Source organism: Copadichromis virginalis, linkage group LG15 (assembly GCF_057382275.1).
Source record: "Copadichromis virginalis isolate Kocher_CV1m ecotype Utaka linkage group LG15, C_Virginalis_male_GT1.1, whole genome shotgun sequence".
NCBI classification, from domain to species: domain Eukaryota; kingdom Metazoa; phylum Chordata; class Actinopteri; order Cichliformes; family Cichlidae; genus Copadichromis; species Copadichromis virginalis.
In genome coordinates this window covers 8625226-8641704 of record NC_140632.1, presented here as the reverse complement: position 1 = coordinate 8641704, position 16479 = coordinate 8625226, and the positions used below count along the sequence as shown (strand labels likewise).

Sequence of the window (16479 nt, the reverse complement as noted above, 5' to 3'; positions counted from 1 at the left end):
TAAAGTTTTTTTTGTATGTTTTGGTTTTTAGATGAAAAGAGAAATATTATGCTGAAAATGTAATGTTAAGCCTTACTGTAGATTCATATATCAGACTGTTCATCCCAGAAGAGAAAAATAAATATAGTATTTGAAAGTGCACTATATATCTGTAATGTCTTCACATGCATGTCTCACATTTTTGTCAGATGACTGTGACTGCAGTCGGACTTTTTTACCAGCTGGGGTAAGAAGGGAAAAGCTGTTTCTGAATGTGACCCATATAGGTTGGGATTAGTAAGTAAAAGTAAGCACAACTGTATGTTCGAGAAATGCTTCACAATAGAAATGTACATCCTTTAGTTGAGCTTGTTTAAACCCTGCACACACATGCACACACATACACATTGGCTCTCCAGAATACAAGACAAAATGCAATAGTTTTGCAGATCCACTGCAACTGAATTAAGTAAGTGTATTTTCATATTTGAACATAGACTGCTAAAGACAACTGGTAAAAAAAATAGAGAGAGGGAGCGGAAGTGGAATTTGTAAGTTAGCTCACTTATAAATGAGTGAACAGTCTCTAATTTTTAAGGAGATACACAAAATATCAACTAACACTCCAGAAAAAAAAAAAACACATTACAAAAAAGTTAAAAATTGATTTGTATGTTATTGAGTTAAATAAGTATTTGATCCCCAAGCAATTCAATTCCATTTTATTTATATTGTGCAAAATCACATCAACCTTGAGTTTCCCTTAAGGAGCTAAGCAAAACATGGCTTACTTGGTGGGGAAACCCTTTTTGGGAAGGATGGCGGTAAGACATTTCTTGTATAGCTGGTCACTCAGGGGGAATTCTGGCCCACTCCTCTTCACAGAAACTCTCTAAATCCTCTAGGTTTCTAAATAAATTCAGTAATTTTTAAATGTTTCATTTTAAAAACCCCAAAATCGATCAATATGTAAATATTAAACTACTGGAGCCAAGACGTTTCCTACATGAATGACAGCCCATTCACAGACACTTGCGTAAGTTGCCTTTAGCATGAAGTCATAGCTCATGCACAGGTTTAACTCGGTGCACACAGAAATGTTTGATTTACAATTGTTTAACACTCTTAATACATACATAATTCTGCACAGTGAGGGTCAAAGAGAAGAAACAGCTGAAAATTTAATTAGAGAAACAAATCACTGATGACCAGTTCCTCATAGTGTGAAATAACATACAGCAAAGAATAGCCATCACCTGCTTTATTCACGTGTTTGGGAAAACAGAGCCTAAGTACCACCATTGAGCTGTCCCTCTGTTACAATCCTTTCTAATCCTGCTCCTCCTCATCACTCACAGCAAAAACTTTAGCATCTTTAACTTTGCAACCTACACCTCTGCCTCTGTAAACGATGCATCATAGCTGGTCTTAAGGCTGCGTGACAAATCACCCCTGACACTCACCTCCACCCCATGTCCGCACTCTCATTTTCGGATAACTAAAAGCTCTCAGAGTCATCAGCTGTTAGTCAATCTAATCTCTGATGACTTCACGTCAGTGGGCTATTGTTTAAAAATCCAGTGAGATTTGTTTTTGACAAAGAAGGCTCAAACTCGATTTTAAATAATTTAATAAATCCCGGGCAAAGAGGAGTACTATATGAAGCAGTAAACGTAAAGCATTAAAACAATGAAGAAACCTACCAGTTATATAAAACGCAAACACCCTCTAAGCTGAGCTGAGATCATGTTTCCATAATTCATTTTTCACTGCAGTTAATAGCAAATTACTCCGTTCATGAAGTTGGTTTCTCCCATCAGCCGGCAGCATTGACAGCTGTAAAGCACAACAACTGCCCTGTTTTGGTTTGTGCAAAGCAAAGCAAGGCATGCTGGGCCTGGATTACAGTTAAACGCCCAAAATGGCGGCACGGTTGAAAAGTTTTGACTGTTTTGTTGGAGTTTGTCTTCTTCACAAACTATTTCTTTGACTGTTTAAACTGTACGGAATCGGCTTCATTTTTTCCACAATGGTGGAGCACCGGGATTTTTTCTAATGGTTGAAGAGTTACACAAGAATTAGCATGGCGTTTTGGTATCAGCTCAAAATCGGGCATCACTTTGCCAATGCTAGGCTTGGCTAAGCTAGGCTAGCAAGCTAACTGGTCTTAGATGAGTGCTTGGCTAAAACCTTCACGTCTCACCTGCGTCTATAAGCTGAAGTGAATATGAAGATGAAATTCTTCCCATAGAAATGGAGGATGATGTGAAAAAAGTAAAAAAGGTAAGTTGGACAATTTGCGCACTTTTATAGCAGGTTGACTACCTGCTACCTTATTACCTAAGCTAGCTGAGCTGGTAACTGGCTAAGATAAGTAGCAAACTATCAAGTAAAGTTTAGCTTACGTTAGCTGGCCAGCGGACCCGGGAATCAATCCCAATACGACTCGGACTGATAGACTGTGCTTCCAATCAGCCGGCGTCACTTATAAAAGAATAGAATGTGCAACGTACCGAAAGGATTATAGTAAGAAACAAGTAAAGTTTGGGAAGTTGTAAAGGATTTGTTCGCTTTATATTTTCGTGCGCTTAAATGTAGTGGATGTTCGCTATGGAAAATATGGTGTATTAACAATTAGGCGAATATATTATTGGATATTGGGCTTTAAACAGCGAGCTTGATGCTGGTATACCTCAGTGATATTGTTCACCAAAAAGCTAACGAAAGCACAACCGAGTTTCCCAAAGCAATAGCTCGTTGATATGGCAGGCATGGGTCTGCTGTCAAAGGCAGCTGTTATCAGTGTCAGTCATTCTAAAAGGAAGAAGCACCACTTGGTCGTGCCAACAAACCTGCCCTCACACAGTGATACACTGATACAGTACATGCTCCCGTTTGATATGGAGGCAGGTCGTTACAGTAAACACACGCAGCAGATAGTTGTTTGGGAGACACTCCTTTTATCCTGTTCATTAGAGCAGACACAGGGAGGGCTTTTGCTCCTGTTCTGTTGGCTGGAACAGGAAGAAACGGGATGGCAGGACATGAAAAAGAAGTATAATGAAAACTGAGATGTCTGACGCTTTGTTATGATTGTGTTAGTCATTCAGCCGTTTTTTCCACGAAAGGGACACTAATGCATCTTCCTATCTAATTCAGCTTCCTCTTGATGTAAGGGGAAATTTGGGAAGAAATCCAGTGTTGACCTAGATGGTTTGTTTTCTCAAGGACATGGTTTTCCAGCAATGATAACATACCAGAATGTGCACATAGCCCGATAAGACATAATTTCCACTGAACCTTACACCCAAAATATCTGATCACTAATGATTGTCCAGACTCCAGTAGGATGCTTTTTAACCACAATTTTGGATTGTCATTATGTGGAAGTTCCTTTTACTTCTCATTGCAAATCTGCATTATGAGTGGACAGTGTTCAAACAGCTGATCACCTATTTACCATGTGGTGCAATGTTACTAGGGTTTAAAAATTTAAACATGAGTTGTGCAGTTCCTGTTTGTACCACTTGGTGCTGACTGTGGATTACATTTGGCTGAGATTTATTTTATGGAAAAGCTCAGTTGCCTAAATCGATAAAGTGTTGCTATTATTCTTCTGACTGATTCATTAATGGATCCTCCTTGTTAGTATATTTGTCAGATAGTGAGGCATTAAGGCAGGTATTCTGCAAGCAAAGTCTTGGTTAAAAATTACCGGTATGTCCCTTAGAGGAACATTATAGTGTGACTATGCATTGTTTTGAGTTTCTGTCATCCCTGATTGGATGAACTGCTGTTTCATCCCCTTAGAATTATACGTTTTTTTTATGGATTCTGACCAGTTTTGAGATATTATGTTTTCAGGTTTTTGCAGTCCACATCGCAAAAATTACATGTGGAATAAGTCTTACTCCCATATGATTATGACACACACCCTATATGTCTTTTAAATCTATAGTCTTGAACCCTGTCAAGTGTATAGCTTTTGAACAAGTGAAATGCAGATAAACCTTTTAATTCTACAAACTTATTTTTCTTTGGAAACATTAGGTTCGTTTTACAAAATGTGAAATCAGATTTTCAAGTAATTATAAATGGTTAACTTATAATTAAGTTAACCATTTAAAACCATAATTATAATTAGTTTTAAAATATACAATTAGTAATGTAACTGTCTCCACAAGTATGATTAAATCAAATGTAATGCATTCTGTGACAAGACGATGCTTAAAAGAGTGGCATCTTTTCAATAAATAAATGAATGATTGAATACAAATTGTAAAAAAAATTTTAAAAAATGGCACATTTCAATACCCTCATGCTAGCCAACTGAGCACCAGACTCATTTCGTTTCCTTTCTGGTTTCTTTTTATTTTTATTTTTTTGCCTGTCCCGTTTGGCTCTTTTGCCATCAGAATTATTGTCTAAAGGCGAAGAAAGATGCTCAATGGATTTACTTTACCAAATTGACCATCCCAGCCTTGCCGTAATGGTCCATTTGATTCACCTTTTATTGTTTATTTTATTTTCACTTGCTGAATACGGGACAGACTTGACTGGAGGAAAGAAGGGGAGAAAGAAAGAGGGAAAGAGAAACAGCTTTTCCATAACGAATATGACAGTAAATACTAAATATTAAACATTATTGTGCAGCACATAAGATCAACAGAACACAGTGTGCTTTGAGGTAGGAGCCAAAAAGGGTGTAGTTTGTGGGTGTGATCACCTGTGTGTACACCTGTGAGCATGGACGCGCTTGTTTTTTTTTTTTTAAAAGGTTCCTTCACGTAATGATCTGCTAGAGGGTGTGGGGGGGCCACTGCCCCGTCCTCCAGGGCATGAAGCAGGTATGGAGGAGATCAAAACTCCAGACATCCAGAGGCCCCCAGAACACAAGAGACCAAGGAAGACTAACAGAGGGGCAGCCGCGCCACTGTCCCAGAAAGAGCTGAGGAGAGTCCCAGATGAGGGTTCACTCAGCAGCCGCAGAGCAGAAGTCAGGGAGAGTTGCAGTGACGCGCCTGTGAGCTCCGCCGGCAGCCAGCTGTGCCTGAGTGACCGAGCCCCAGGCCGAGAGGCCGGGGGCACCCCACCTCCGAAGTGGCCCGAGCGAGCCCCAGGCTCCAGGCCCCGATAAGCGGCCGCCAAGGAGTGAGCCGGTGTGTACCTGGACGCCCATCCCCAGACACAAAGAACCACCAACGCACCGATGTCTGAGGGAGTCCGCCACTGGCAGGGGAAGTGGTGGTGGGTGGAGATAGGCCTCCAAACCTTGGAGGGCCTGAGATGTCCCCAGGGAGGTGGCGTCTGATACCAAACCTGACATATAGACACAGACATACAGGCACACACAGACACAAACATCCATTCCCACCCTCATGCTCTCATATGCACTTACTCCACACTCAACCAACGTGGAGACAGACATAAAGAGACGCTGTAAACACGATCACACTCCCCAAGCGTACTCTACGAACCGGGACTAGGTACCCTTGCCCCTGGAGGGGGGAACTGCACCCAGACCCAGGTGGTGTTACCCTTTTCCCTGCGGTGGGGAGAGGCAGACCGCCCCGACTCCGCAGCAGCAGGGAGGCTTCCTTTCTGGTTTCAACATGTCATCAAGTTCTTATTGGCTCATAGATGGCACCTTTTAATGCAAAGTTAAAGAATCCTTATGGAGAGACTTTTTTTTCCAAAGGTGCAATTGAAAAGTTAAAAATGAAATACTTGCATTATTTTTAAGTTGTCAGGGAATAAGAATATTAGAATAAGTCAAGTTTGACAGAAGTATCAGATTGGACCTTATGATTCTAAAGGGGACACGATGAAGATTACACCTTTTATGAATATTTCATGCAGAAATTCTAGTAAACCTCAAGGGTCCTCGAACTTTTTCCTACAACTGTATATGGTAATGTTCTTGAATACTTTACTGTGAATGATTATTTGTAGGATTTAATTGTTATTCTTAGGCCGCGTTTCTGAATAGGTCTCAGTGAATTGAGAATGCTGGCTTCTCTTACAGCTGGTCTAGGTTTTCTTGCATTGTTTTGAAGTAAATGTGAAAGTCTTATCTATACTCATTATTGTCACACCCCACAGAAACTATGCAGTTTCTTCATTTATATGTATTTTATGAATAAAAAACACACATCAGCTTGTGGCCATTTACTGGGGTCAACTATAGTCTCACATTTCACAAGTAAAGGCCATAAAATGTTAATGTACTTCAATAGTTGCATACTATTAAATAATGCAGTGGGTGATGGAGCTCAAGTTCTATAGTGACTGAAGGCTAAGAAATATCAGCACGTAAGAAACAACATACATTAACACACACACACACACACACACACGTATGTGTGTCTGAGTGAATGTATGGCTTTTAAATTTGCATTTAGTTTGTCTCTTATGTGCTGATATTTCTTAGCATAGATATAAAAAAAAAAAGCCAGGTTTGTAACATGAGTTTTTGAGTGGCACAGTTGGGAGTGGGTGAGATGGCATCAAAATATTGTTATAATATTTCAAGAAAATTTGTGATGATATTTCTGATTATATAGAAAACAAGATGCTGAATAACATTGAATCAGTGACTGCAGCTCACCGGTAGCAGCATTTATTTATTGCTGCAAACAAAATCAAGGGGATTTCCATCCTTTTCAAGTGTCACCGATGACAGACTAACCCTTTCAAAGTGTGACTGTTATTACCACAAGTCACCAGCAGCAGCATTAAAGTGCAAGAATACAAACAGCATAAGTCAATGGTAAAGCATAAACGTAGCCTAGGTAGTGTGTTCCTTGGAGATTTTCAGTAAAAAGATAACATAACTGCTTAATGCTTAACTATAGAGATTGACAGACCACGCGACTTTCGCGCATTGCATGTTGGGTACGAGCATTTTCAGATCTAATAGAAATCAAATGAGTGTTTCGTAATTCATTCAATTCATTGTCTTTATTTATAACTGGCATTATTGTCTCATTCTATTATAGAATCTTACAGGAAAGACGCAAAATTGTATTCCATTATGCTTTATTAGCTGCTTCGGTAAAAAAACAAATCAACAATGCAAAAAAACCCCAAAAAACATTGCAAAACAACATACTGGAAAACAGTTATTCATCACTTGAGTGCTTCAGTACAACCCTTGGGCACATATATACAGGACGTTTCGTGGCTGTAATGATATCACGCTCTCTTAACTGATCAAATCTCGCTGTGGTAGTAGCTTTAAACTCAGTATGACCCCGGTTGATAGAGGGTGCCCAGTCTGGATCGCATTCTAACATTTTGTAGACTGGTTTTCCTACAAAACACAACAAACATTAGCCCGCAAAGCCACAGTGAACAAAGCAGCATAGCGCAACGAATTCAATTCAAATCAATATAAGACTTATTTGTAACCTACATCAACAATTATGTTATGATAAATTACGTAATAACTACAACAGAAGACTTACCTTTGTGGAAATGCTTGGAGCAGACTAACATATGAGCTGGAGTGTTCTGGAACATTATATTTGGTCTTCGAATGGCTGCAATCCAGGCCATCCGTCGGCTCTTTGTTACTTCGGAAACACTGCTTGAACAATTTCTCTTCCACGACGTAATCCGATAAAAACCGATCTCTTTACCCATTGGCTTCCTGTGGCTGTCATTCAACCGGCTATTGCAGTTAATAATACAACAGCTTCTTGCCATTTTTTGTGTTTCTTTTTATTGCTGTGTGACTGTTTTCATGTGAAAGCCCGCGTGCACTAGTACCGCTTGACACTCGTTCCCAGAATTCTTTGCGGTTTTACCCCGGAATGACGTCACATTTTCAATCTCTATAATAATAACTAGCCTTGTAACTTAATCTGAGCCTGCACAATATTGTCAAATATGAAACTGAAAATTATATTTTACCTGGAATGTTGTTTCTTGGGTCAGCCTTCTTAATAGGGTTGGGCGATATGTAAAAATTTTCCAACAATCATCAGTCCATTAATGGACGTTGGGCGACATTCGCACATGCGCAGACTTTTTGATGGGTGGAGCAATGTAGCATGGACTGATTTGCATGTTTATAACACAACATGTTGTGGGCGAACTAATTTCCCCCCCAAAAAATTAAGGCTGTCAGTGTTAATGCAGCTCCATTAAAAAGCATTTGGGCACATTCTGAGGCTCGGAGATGAAAAAGCATGTTGCTAAAACAGTGCTATTATTATTATTATTTTCTGTTGACTGCTTCTGTTAGCTCCATCATTATTAGCAAACTTAGTCATGGGCAAATGAATAAATAAATCGCCCTTGTAAAAACGATCGCTGATGGGCTCAGTCTATCGTCAATAGTCGATATATTCGTCCAATTGCCCAACCCTACTTCTTAACCAGTTCTTTAAAGTCCTCCTTTACCAGCATGTAACTGACTCTGTAATAGATTTTTCCTTTAATTACTTATTTCTGCCAGAGACTATGGCAAAAATGCTTAACTTCAATTAGCAAAGACATACATACACTCACATACCTCCATACATACACACACACTCTCACACAGGGTGTGGCTGTCACAGGGACATATGACGAAAAAAACACAACTGTCACTGTCACTGAAATTCTCCAAAAGCAATAAACTAATATAATGAAATTAATGACATTATCTTCTCAGATCACGAGAAAAGATATAGAAATCTGTTTTAAAAAATTCTAGCTACAAATTTGGGAACTACAAATGACTAAAGTAGTCCTTCTGTTGTAGATGGTGTTTGCAAACTTCTAAATGTCTGCTCTTGATTTGCTTTTATTGTTGCAGAGAAAAGTTTTTACTATTTATAATTTGCCTGTTTAATTAAAAAAATGAACATCTGTCTTTAGATTGCCTGCACTTTTCACCTTCTGAAATCTGCACTGTTAACAGCGTTGCAGATGTCATAGCTGTGGTTAGCTGAGGAGAAAGAGACAAAGTTGTCTAATTCTGTGGTTTAGCAGCAGTATGTATAAATGTGCTTTCAGAGTCTTGCAGAGTCCTGTGACTGTGATAGAAACAAGCAATCGCATTGAAATGTTATTAGTTTTGAGGTAAAAGTGTACCTTTGAATCACATTTACTAAAATTGCATTCAGCATCTGCCAAACAGTTCTCAAAACTACATGACAAGTTTCCTGCAGAGAAGTGTCTAAATATTCAAAGCATCAATACACGTGTCATTGCAGGAAGCTGTGGTTGCTCTCCTTCCTGTTCTTGTGCTTGAGTATAAAGTCAGAGACACTTCCCTTCCTTTGTGGGGAACACACCCCTGACATCTATACCCCGTGTGCTATACTGAGTGTCTCTCGCCAGTTGGCAGCTGTCATTGCATGTGAGTGGAGGCATCAGGTGATCTTTAGTTTAGGCAGTGTCTGAGCATTTGTGGCCAGGCTGCGAGCTTGTTGCATAGGCGTATCCCCAAAGTGCGGGTTCATGGAGAACGAGGTATGATTTTATTATTATTATTTTTACACGCTTTATCTTTTTTATGCTTTTGAAACATTTTCCAAAGTCGGAGTTAGTTATGTTATGTTAAGTAACTGTTTTTGGGTTTCAAACATATACGAGATCAACACTGGTGTGTAATGTTGTACTACCTATATGCAGACAAAGGAATGAAGTGAAATAAACAGACTTAAAAACAAAGATGTTTGAGAGAGAATGCATGCTCCAGTTAGGGAAACCTGAAAAAGGTCATCAAAATCACAAAACGTATTGTTTACATATGCTTTTGTTAGTATTGTAGCATAACGTATTGCACAACATTGAGGTTTGTAATTCTGTGGTGTCTTATTTTGGAACTAGCAGAACAGTGAGGGGAAATGGGCTCAGCAGAAATTATAGGCCAGGCGAGAAGAACTGTCAACAAAATTTAACGTAGCTTCCCTTTTTCATACTGAACTCGTAATTCCACTTGCAAGTGTTAGATTGTCACACATGTATTTTTTTCTTATATGGTCTTATAGGGAATTACTACTTGTATTTACTCAAACTTAAAAGGCGAGTTCAAGTTACTGTTACACAGACTGCTGTCCTCTTACTTCACTCACCTTTCTTTCTTTATTCAATAGCCTGGTATCTCTCCGTTCAAGCGAGTCTTCCTGAAAGGAGAGAAGGGGAGGGACAAGAAAGCCCAGGAGAAGGCCACAGAGCGCAGGGCCCTACACACCTTCTCACTCTCTCAGCCTGACCACCGCATCGACCCAGACATCCTGCTCAATGACTACATTGAGAAGGAAGTCAAAGTGAGTGTGATAAGGATGTTTTCTTTGAAGCTCTAGTCGTTTTGTTCACTTATATCAGGTTTGGTCTTTTTGGGGGGGGGGTTTTTTTTGGTTTTTTCTTGGGGGGTTTTTTGCTTTTAAATAATGATTATTATTTTTTTTAATTTAGATTTTGGTGCAACTTTCTCTAATATGAAGTGTTTTTTTTCCTCTATCATTTTCAGTACTTGGGGCAGCTGACATCAGTTCCAGGATACTTGAACCCATCAAGTAGGACAGAGGTCCTGCAGCTAATTGACAATGCGAGAGTAAGTACCTGAGTAAGAGGATTTATCGGAATCTTTAAATGCGATTACTCCCCCCGTCTCATGATTTTTCTTTCAAAACTGTTGAAGAGTTATTCCTACATAACTCGCATATACTCAGTGGACAATATATTAAGTACACCTTGCAAGAATTGGATTGGACTCCTTTTTGCCTTTTGAACTACTTTAATTGTTCAAGGCATAGATTCATCAAGGTGCTGAAAACATTCCTCAGAGATTTTGATCCATTTTGACATGACAGCACACAGTTGGTGCATAATGCAAATCTTCTGTGCTCTATTGGACTGAGATCTGGTGATTTTTGGAGGCCATTTAAGTAGAATATGTTACAATATGTTGTGTGTGAATTCTAGCCTCAGTTTCCCGTTCTTAGCTGATATGAGTGGTATCCAATGTGGTCCTCTGCTGTTGTAGCCCAACTTCTTCAAGGTTTGTTGTGCATTCAAAGATGCTCTTCTGCGTACCGTGGTTTTAACACGTGCTTATTTGAGTTACTGTTCCCTTCCAAGAACTCAAAGCAGGCAGAACATTTTCCACTTGACATCAACAAAGCATTTGTCATACAGAGAAGTGCCAGATTTTAGACCATTCTCTGTAAATCCTAAAGATGGTTGTGTGGAAAAATCCCAGTAAGTCAACAGTTTCTGGAAAACTCGGGTTACATTTAGTCACTTATATCGCCTTTCTTCCCCATTCTAATGCTCTGTTTGAACTTCAGCAGGCTTGTCTGCATATCTAACATGAGATGTTTGTGCTAACTGGGTGGTGAATAGTTGTATATCACAAAGTGACAAATGAAAGCATATTTCTTAAATATTTCTCTCCCGGTATTTCAGAAGTCACATCAGTTGGTAGGCCAGCTGACATCAGAGCAGGATGCAGTCGTGAGCTTGTCAGCATACAACATCAAGCTGGTACGGCGAGATGGAGAAGACATCATTTTAAGAGTGCCCATCCATGATATTGCTGCTGTCTCCTACATCAGGGATGACTCATTACACCTTGTAGTGATAAAAACAGGTAAAAACAAAGCTTTTCAGGTTTGACTTTTGCTAAAAGTATTATGGCTATTAAGGATCAGAATCCATGCATAAAAACTGAATAAGTAAAGTTTTGACTATATGTTCATTTTAAATGTGGGTTGTTTTTTTTGTTTGTTTGTTTTCAGCCCAGGAGTCAGGGGGCTCGCCCTGTCCCAGTTCATGTCCTGATCTCAATAAGTCTCAAACTCGGAGCTCCTTGTCAGAAAGTGGAACTGTGCTTGTTGAAGTCTGCTGTCTGCTTGTGCTGGCAGTTGATAATAAGGTAACATTTTGCATGTGAGGCAAACTGCAGACTCCTTTTGAAATGCTAGACAGGGTTTAAAGATCTAAATTGAAGTGTTGGCTTCGAGCCACCTGCAGCACTGTTGAACCTGAATGGGAACCAGCAAAAACCCTGTTTGTTTTTTTTTGTTTGTTTTGTTTTTTTAATCCTGGTAATTTAAAAAGATGAAACAAGTGTATGTTAATCTACAAACTGTAATTTTTTTTATGATGCATTCATCAATCTCTAAGAGATCATTTTAGTTTTGATGTGTTTTGCATGATAAAAACTGTTTACTAACTGTATTATTCTTTCGTTTTCTTTTTTTTAGGCAGCAGCTGAGGAGTTGTGTCTTTTGCTTAGCCAAGTTTTCCAGATTGTTTACACAGAATCAACCATCGACTTCTTAGACAGAGCCATTTTTGATGGCGCAACTACACCAACCAGACACCTTTCTCAGTACAGTGGTAAAGCAGAAAATTGTTTTCCATATGGACAAAAGTGATGGGAAAATTAACAGACTTTTAAATATTTGGTTTACTTGATAAGAAGCTTAAAAATGTTTTTTATAACATGTAGGTTGGTGCTGTTTTGTAGCTTTTTAAGCTAATGAAATTTAAGATTTTCCATCAATTGTTAGTCTGTTAATATTTACTTTTGTTAACCTTAAAGATGACTCTTCGAGCAAAGTAGATGTTAAAGACTCTTTTGAAGAGGAACCCAGCCCACTGTGAGTACACAGCTCAGTCCAGCTACAGTGCAGTTCCATTTTTCTTTTCAAAGTTTTGTCACATCTGTGAAAGTTTTGCTCATCACTTAAGTGTGTTGCGGTCTCTCAGTCAGTTCCTGGTTACAGAAGGAAGCTCTCCATCTGCTTCCACTCCTGCATCTCCTCAGACCAAAACTGCAAGCGAAGGCGAGCTGAGCACCACAGCTGCAGAGCTGCTGCAGGACTACATGACCACAGTATGGCTTTCACTTCACTCTTTTCTTTGTCCAATTCTGTTTGTGAGAATAAGAATATTGAAAGCTATGTTGATACGAAACTGTAATCATTCTTGTTTTTATTTTTTAATTTCCCCCCTCCCTTTCTAGCTGCGGACAAAGCTCTCATCACAGGAGATCCAGCAGTTTGCTACTTTGCTCCATGAATACCGTAACGGTGCCTCCATTCATGAGTTCTGCATTAATTTGCGACAACTTTATGGGGACAGCAGGAAATTTCTTCTGCTCGGTAAGCCCACACTACAACTGAAGATTCAATTACATTTGATGATATGAAGTTTAAAATAAAGTGTTAGCAGTTAGCTTTTGTACTTTTGCTGAAGTCTTAGTTTGCTATGTGTTATTCTTTTTAGGTGTCTGTGCGATTAATATAGTAGTCACAGTTTATGTAACAGTAGTTACATCCACTGATCTAATTACAGCAATATTTTAAATGGTACATCTTGGAGAAGAGCACAGAAAATATCCTAAAAAGTAAAATACCAACTTCAAGCAACAAAATTTTTATGGTACTCTAATATTGATGGTATGAACGTACATATATACTTGTAAAAAGAAAAAAGTAGTTTGTGGTTTTAAGTATCCCCGTTCCTGATTTCTCATCTTTTTTTTTTTTTTTTTTTTCATATTTGTCACACTTTGATGTTTCAGATCATCAAACATTTTTAATAGACAAAAATAGCTCTGGTGTAAAAATAACGTCATACCAACAGTCAAACATGGTTGTGTGATGGCCTGGGGCTGCTTTGCTGCTTCAAGACCTCAATGACTTGCAGTAATCGATGGAACCCTCTCTACTAGAAAATCCTGAAGGAGATCACGTGGGTTTTGCAGCAGGACATACCAGAAAAGCTACCTCTGAATGGCTAACCCATGGCTAATTGTCTTAATTAAAACAATTCTGCAAAGGATCAAGATTCTGAAGTGATGTGAAAGACTTGCCAGTTATCATAAAAGCTTGATTGCAGTTCTTGTTGCCAGAGGTTGCACAACCAGTTATTAGGTTTAAGGGGAAAGTGTGACATGAAAAAAAAGAAATGAGATCTTTAATGGAAGGACTGCCTCCTGTGGGCATGTATCAAACAGTCACCTGTGTTCACATAGACTGCAAGTATCAGGATTTTCTTTTTTTTCTTTCCACTCCTGGAGGACAGCCTGCAGCTTTGTTGGCTAAGGACAGGGAGCTGCTACATGAATTGAACAAGCACTTATTAGAGTGCTCATCTTAGTACCTGTTTCTGGTGAGATTTTCACCAAGATCAGTCAGATCACAGATGGTGCGCTTATGTAAGGCTACAGCAACACCTCAGACATACACGCCAATAGACTGGTCTCAGGGCATGGTGGGACTGAAGGTAGGTGTGTGTGTGTGTGTGTGTGTGTGTGTGTGTGTGTGTGTGTGTGTGTGTGTGTGTGTGTGTGTGTGTGTGTGTCTGTCCTAAGACGGGTGTAACAGATCTTGTGTATTCAATTCAATTTTCAATACAGTTTTATTTAGACAGCATCAAATCACAACAACAGTCACCTCAAGGTGCTTTATATTGTAAGGTAGACCCTACAATAATACAACAGAGTAAAGCCAACAATCATACAACCCCCTATGAGCAAGCACTTTGGCGATAGTGGGATGGAAAAACTCCCTTTTAACAGGAAGAAACCTCCAACAGAACCAGGCTCAGGGAGGGGCGGCCATTAGTCGCAACTGGTTGGGGTGAGAGAAGGAAGACAGGATAAAAAAAACATGCTGTAGAAGAGAACCAGATATTAATAACAAGTAATGATTCAATGCAGAGAGGTCTATTAATACATAGTGAGTGAGAACAGGGACTGAAGAAGAAATACTCCTCCCCTGCATCATGGGAATCCCCCAGTAGCCTACGCCTATTGCAGCATAACTAAGGGAGGCTTCAGGGTCACCTGATCCAGCCCCAACTATATGCTTTAGCAAAAGGGAAAGTTTTAAGCCTGAGCTTAAAAGTAAAGACTGTGTCTGTCTGCCGAATCCAAATTTCAAGCTGGTTCCACAGAAGAGGGGCCTGAAAACTGAAGGCTCTGCCTCTCATTCTACTTTTAAATACTCTAGGAACCACAAGTAAGCACACAGTCCAAGAGCTCTGATGGGGCAATACCAGTGGCTGTACTATGAGGTCATTAAGATGGAGCCTAATTATTCAAGTTCAAGGATTTTTGAATTCAATTCTGGATTTAACAGAGCAAATGAAGAGAAGCCAATATAAAGAACTATGGTCTCTCTTTCTAGTCCCTGTCAGTGTTTTAAAGTAACTTAAATGCTTCACGTAATAAAATGTGCAGTAATTCAGAGCTTTTTCTTCCTCTTGCAGGCCTGCGGCCCTTCATACCAGAGAAGGACAGCCAACACTTTGAGAACTTCCTTGAGACCATCGGTGTGAAGGACGGCCGAGGCATCATCACTGACAGCTTTGGTCGTTACAAGCGCACAGCAAGCTCTGCCTCAGATTCCACCACCAATGGCAACGGAGCAGCAGGAGGAAGTGGTGACAGTGTTGCCTCGGACGAAGGCCACGAGCCCTCTGAGGGGGATGAATGGGACCGTATGATCACCGATATCAGCAATGACATTGAAGCTCTCGGCTGTAGTATGGACCAGGATCCAGTGACACCTTGACATGGGGAACAGAGGGGGGTAGTTTGGGGAGCTGTGGACATGAACTGATGGCCAGCAGGCATGATGTGAGTGGATGAGATGAAGGTGGTTGTTCAGCACTGACCTAAGATTTGATTTATTGTATTTTCCTCTAATTGTCAAGAGGACGTTCCATAGTCCCTACACACTCAAGGAAAGCCTTAAGTTGTTACTATTAAGTCAACAAATGCACTTATGCAGACCCTGTAGATGAAACGCAGTGGGTTGGATTGTTGGTTTTATAGACTGATTTATTTTAAAATTTTTACTTTGTGCTCATTTATTGGCAGTATCTGCCACTGCTATGAGCAATGTAGCGAATATCTTCAGTCTTTGAAATCTGTAATTTTGAAAATTGTGGATAATCCATCAGAGGACTGTGTACACATTTTAGAAGGTGAAGCATGGGGCTGTTTTGTGTTTGCTATAGTCAGCTTCATCCACAAAGAGAACTTTGGTTTTCTTCATTCACATTGTGTGTTACGGTGTGTGTAACATTTTGCGCCATTTTTTTCCAGTAAGGTTTGTGTACTGCTTTGTTTTACACTATCATTTGTTATCATTGTTTACTTATTTACATATTTTTGCCTTACTCAAACTGACCGATGAAATGCTGTAAAAACAAATTCTCATTCATTTAGTGAGTGAGGACTGTATTTGACAAAGCCAGTTAGTTGATGGCTGATGTAAATTTATAACGTTTAAAGTCGTTCTTCACATGCAGGTCATCTTGTTATGTTGTGCCTTCACACTGCAGTACTGCTGCCTGCTGTCTGTCACTCACAGACAGATAATTATGAACTGTAACTACAGTTGTTCAGCAAAACATGGTTATTAAATAACAGCTATTTTACACTGATTGTATCTTATTGCAAAATTTACACGCATCTTGATGTTGCATAAAAACAATATAGTATTATCCCTTACCACCTGTCTGCTGCGTTATCAATGTTCACTA

At 39.5% G+C, this 16479-nt stretch overlaps 1 protein-coding gene across 2 annotated transcripts; it reads left to right on the top strand.

Annotated features, from left to right (window-relative positions):
- The first annotated feature begins 1830 nt into the window (after window positions 1-1830).
- ccm2 (CCM2 scaffold protein) lies at window positions 1831-15945 on the top strand. Of its 2 annotated transcripts, XM_085431702.1 has the most exons (11): window positions 1831-2262; window positions 9183-9441; window positions 10068-10241; window positions 10445-10528; window positions 11383-11566; window positions 11715-11851; window positions 12183-12318; window positions 12524-12581; window positions 12691-12817; window positions 12947-13085; window positions 15199-15945. In XM_085431702.1, exons 2-11 carry the CDS (start codon window positions 9430-9432, stop codon window positions 15501-15503), a joined length of 1356 nt encoding a protein of 451 aa, XP_085287828.1. In that variant the 5' UTR covers window positions 1831-2262; window positions 9183-9429; the 3' UTR covers window positions 15504-15945. The 2 variants fall into 2 exon arrangements, with proteins under 2 accessions (XP_085287828.1, XP_085287827.1); XM_085431701.1 differs by lacking the exon at window positions 9183-9441 and having other exon boundaries at window positions 1832-2262.
- Window positions 15946-16479: the final 534 nt, after the last annotated feature.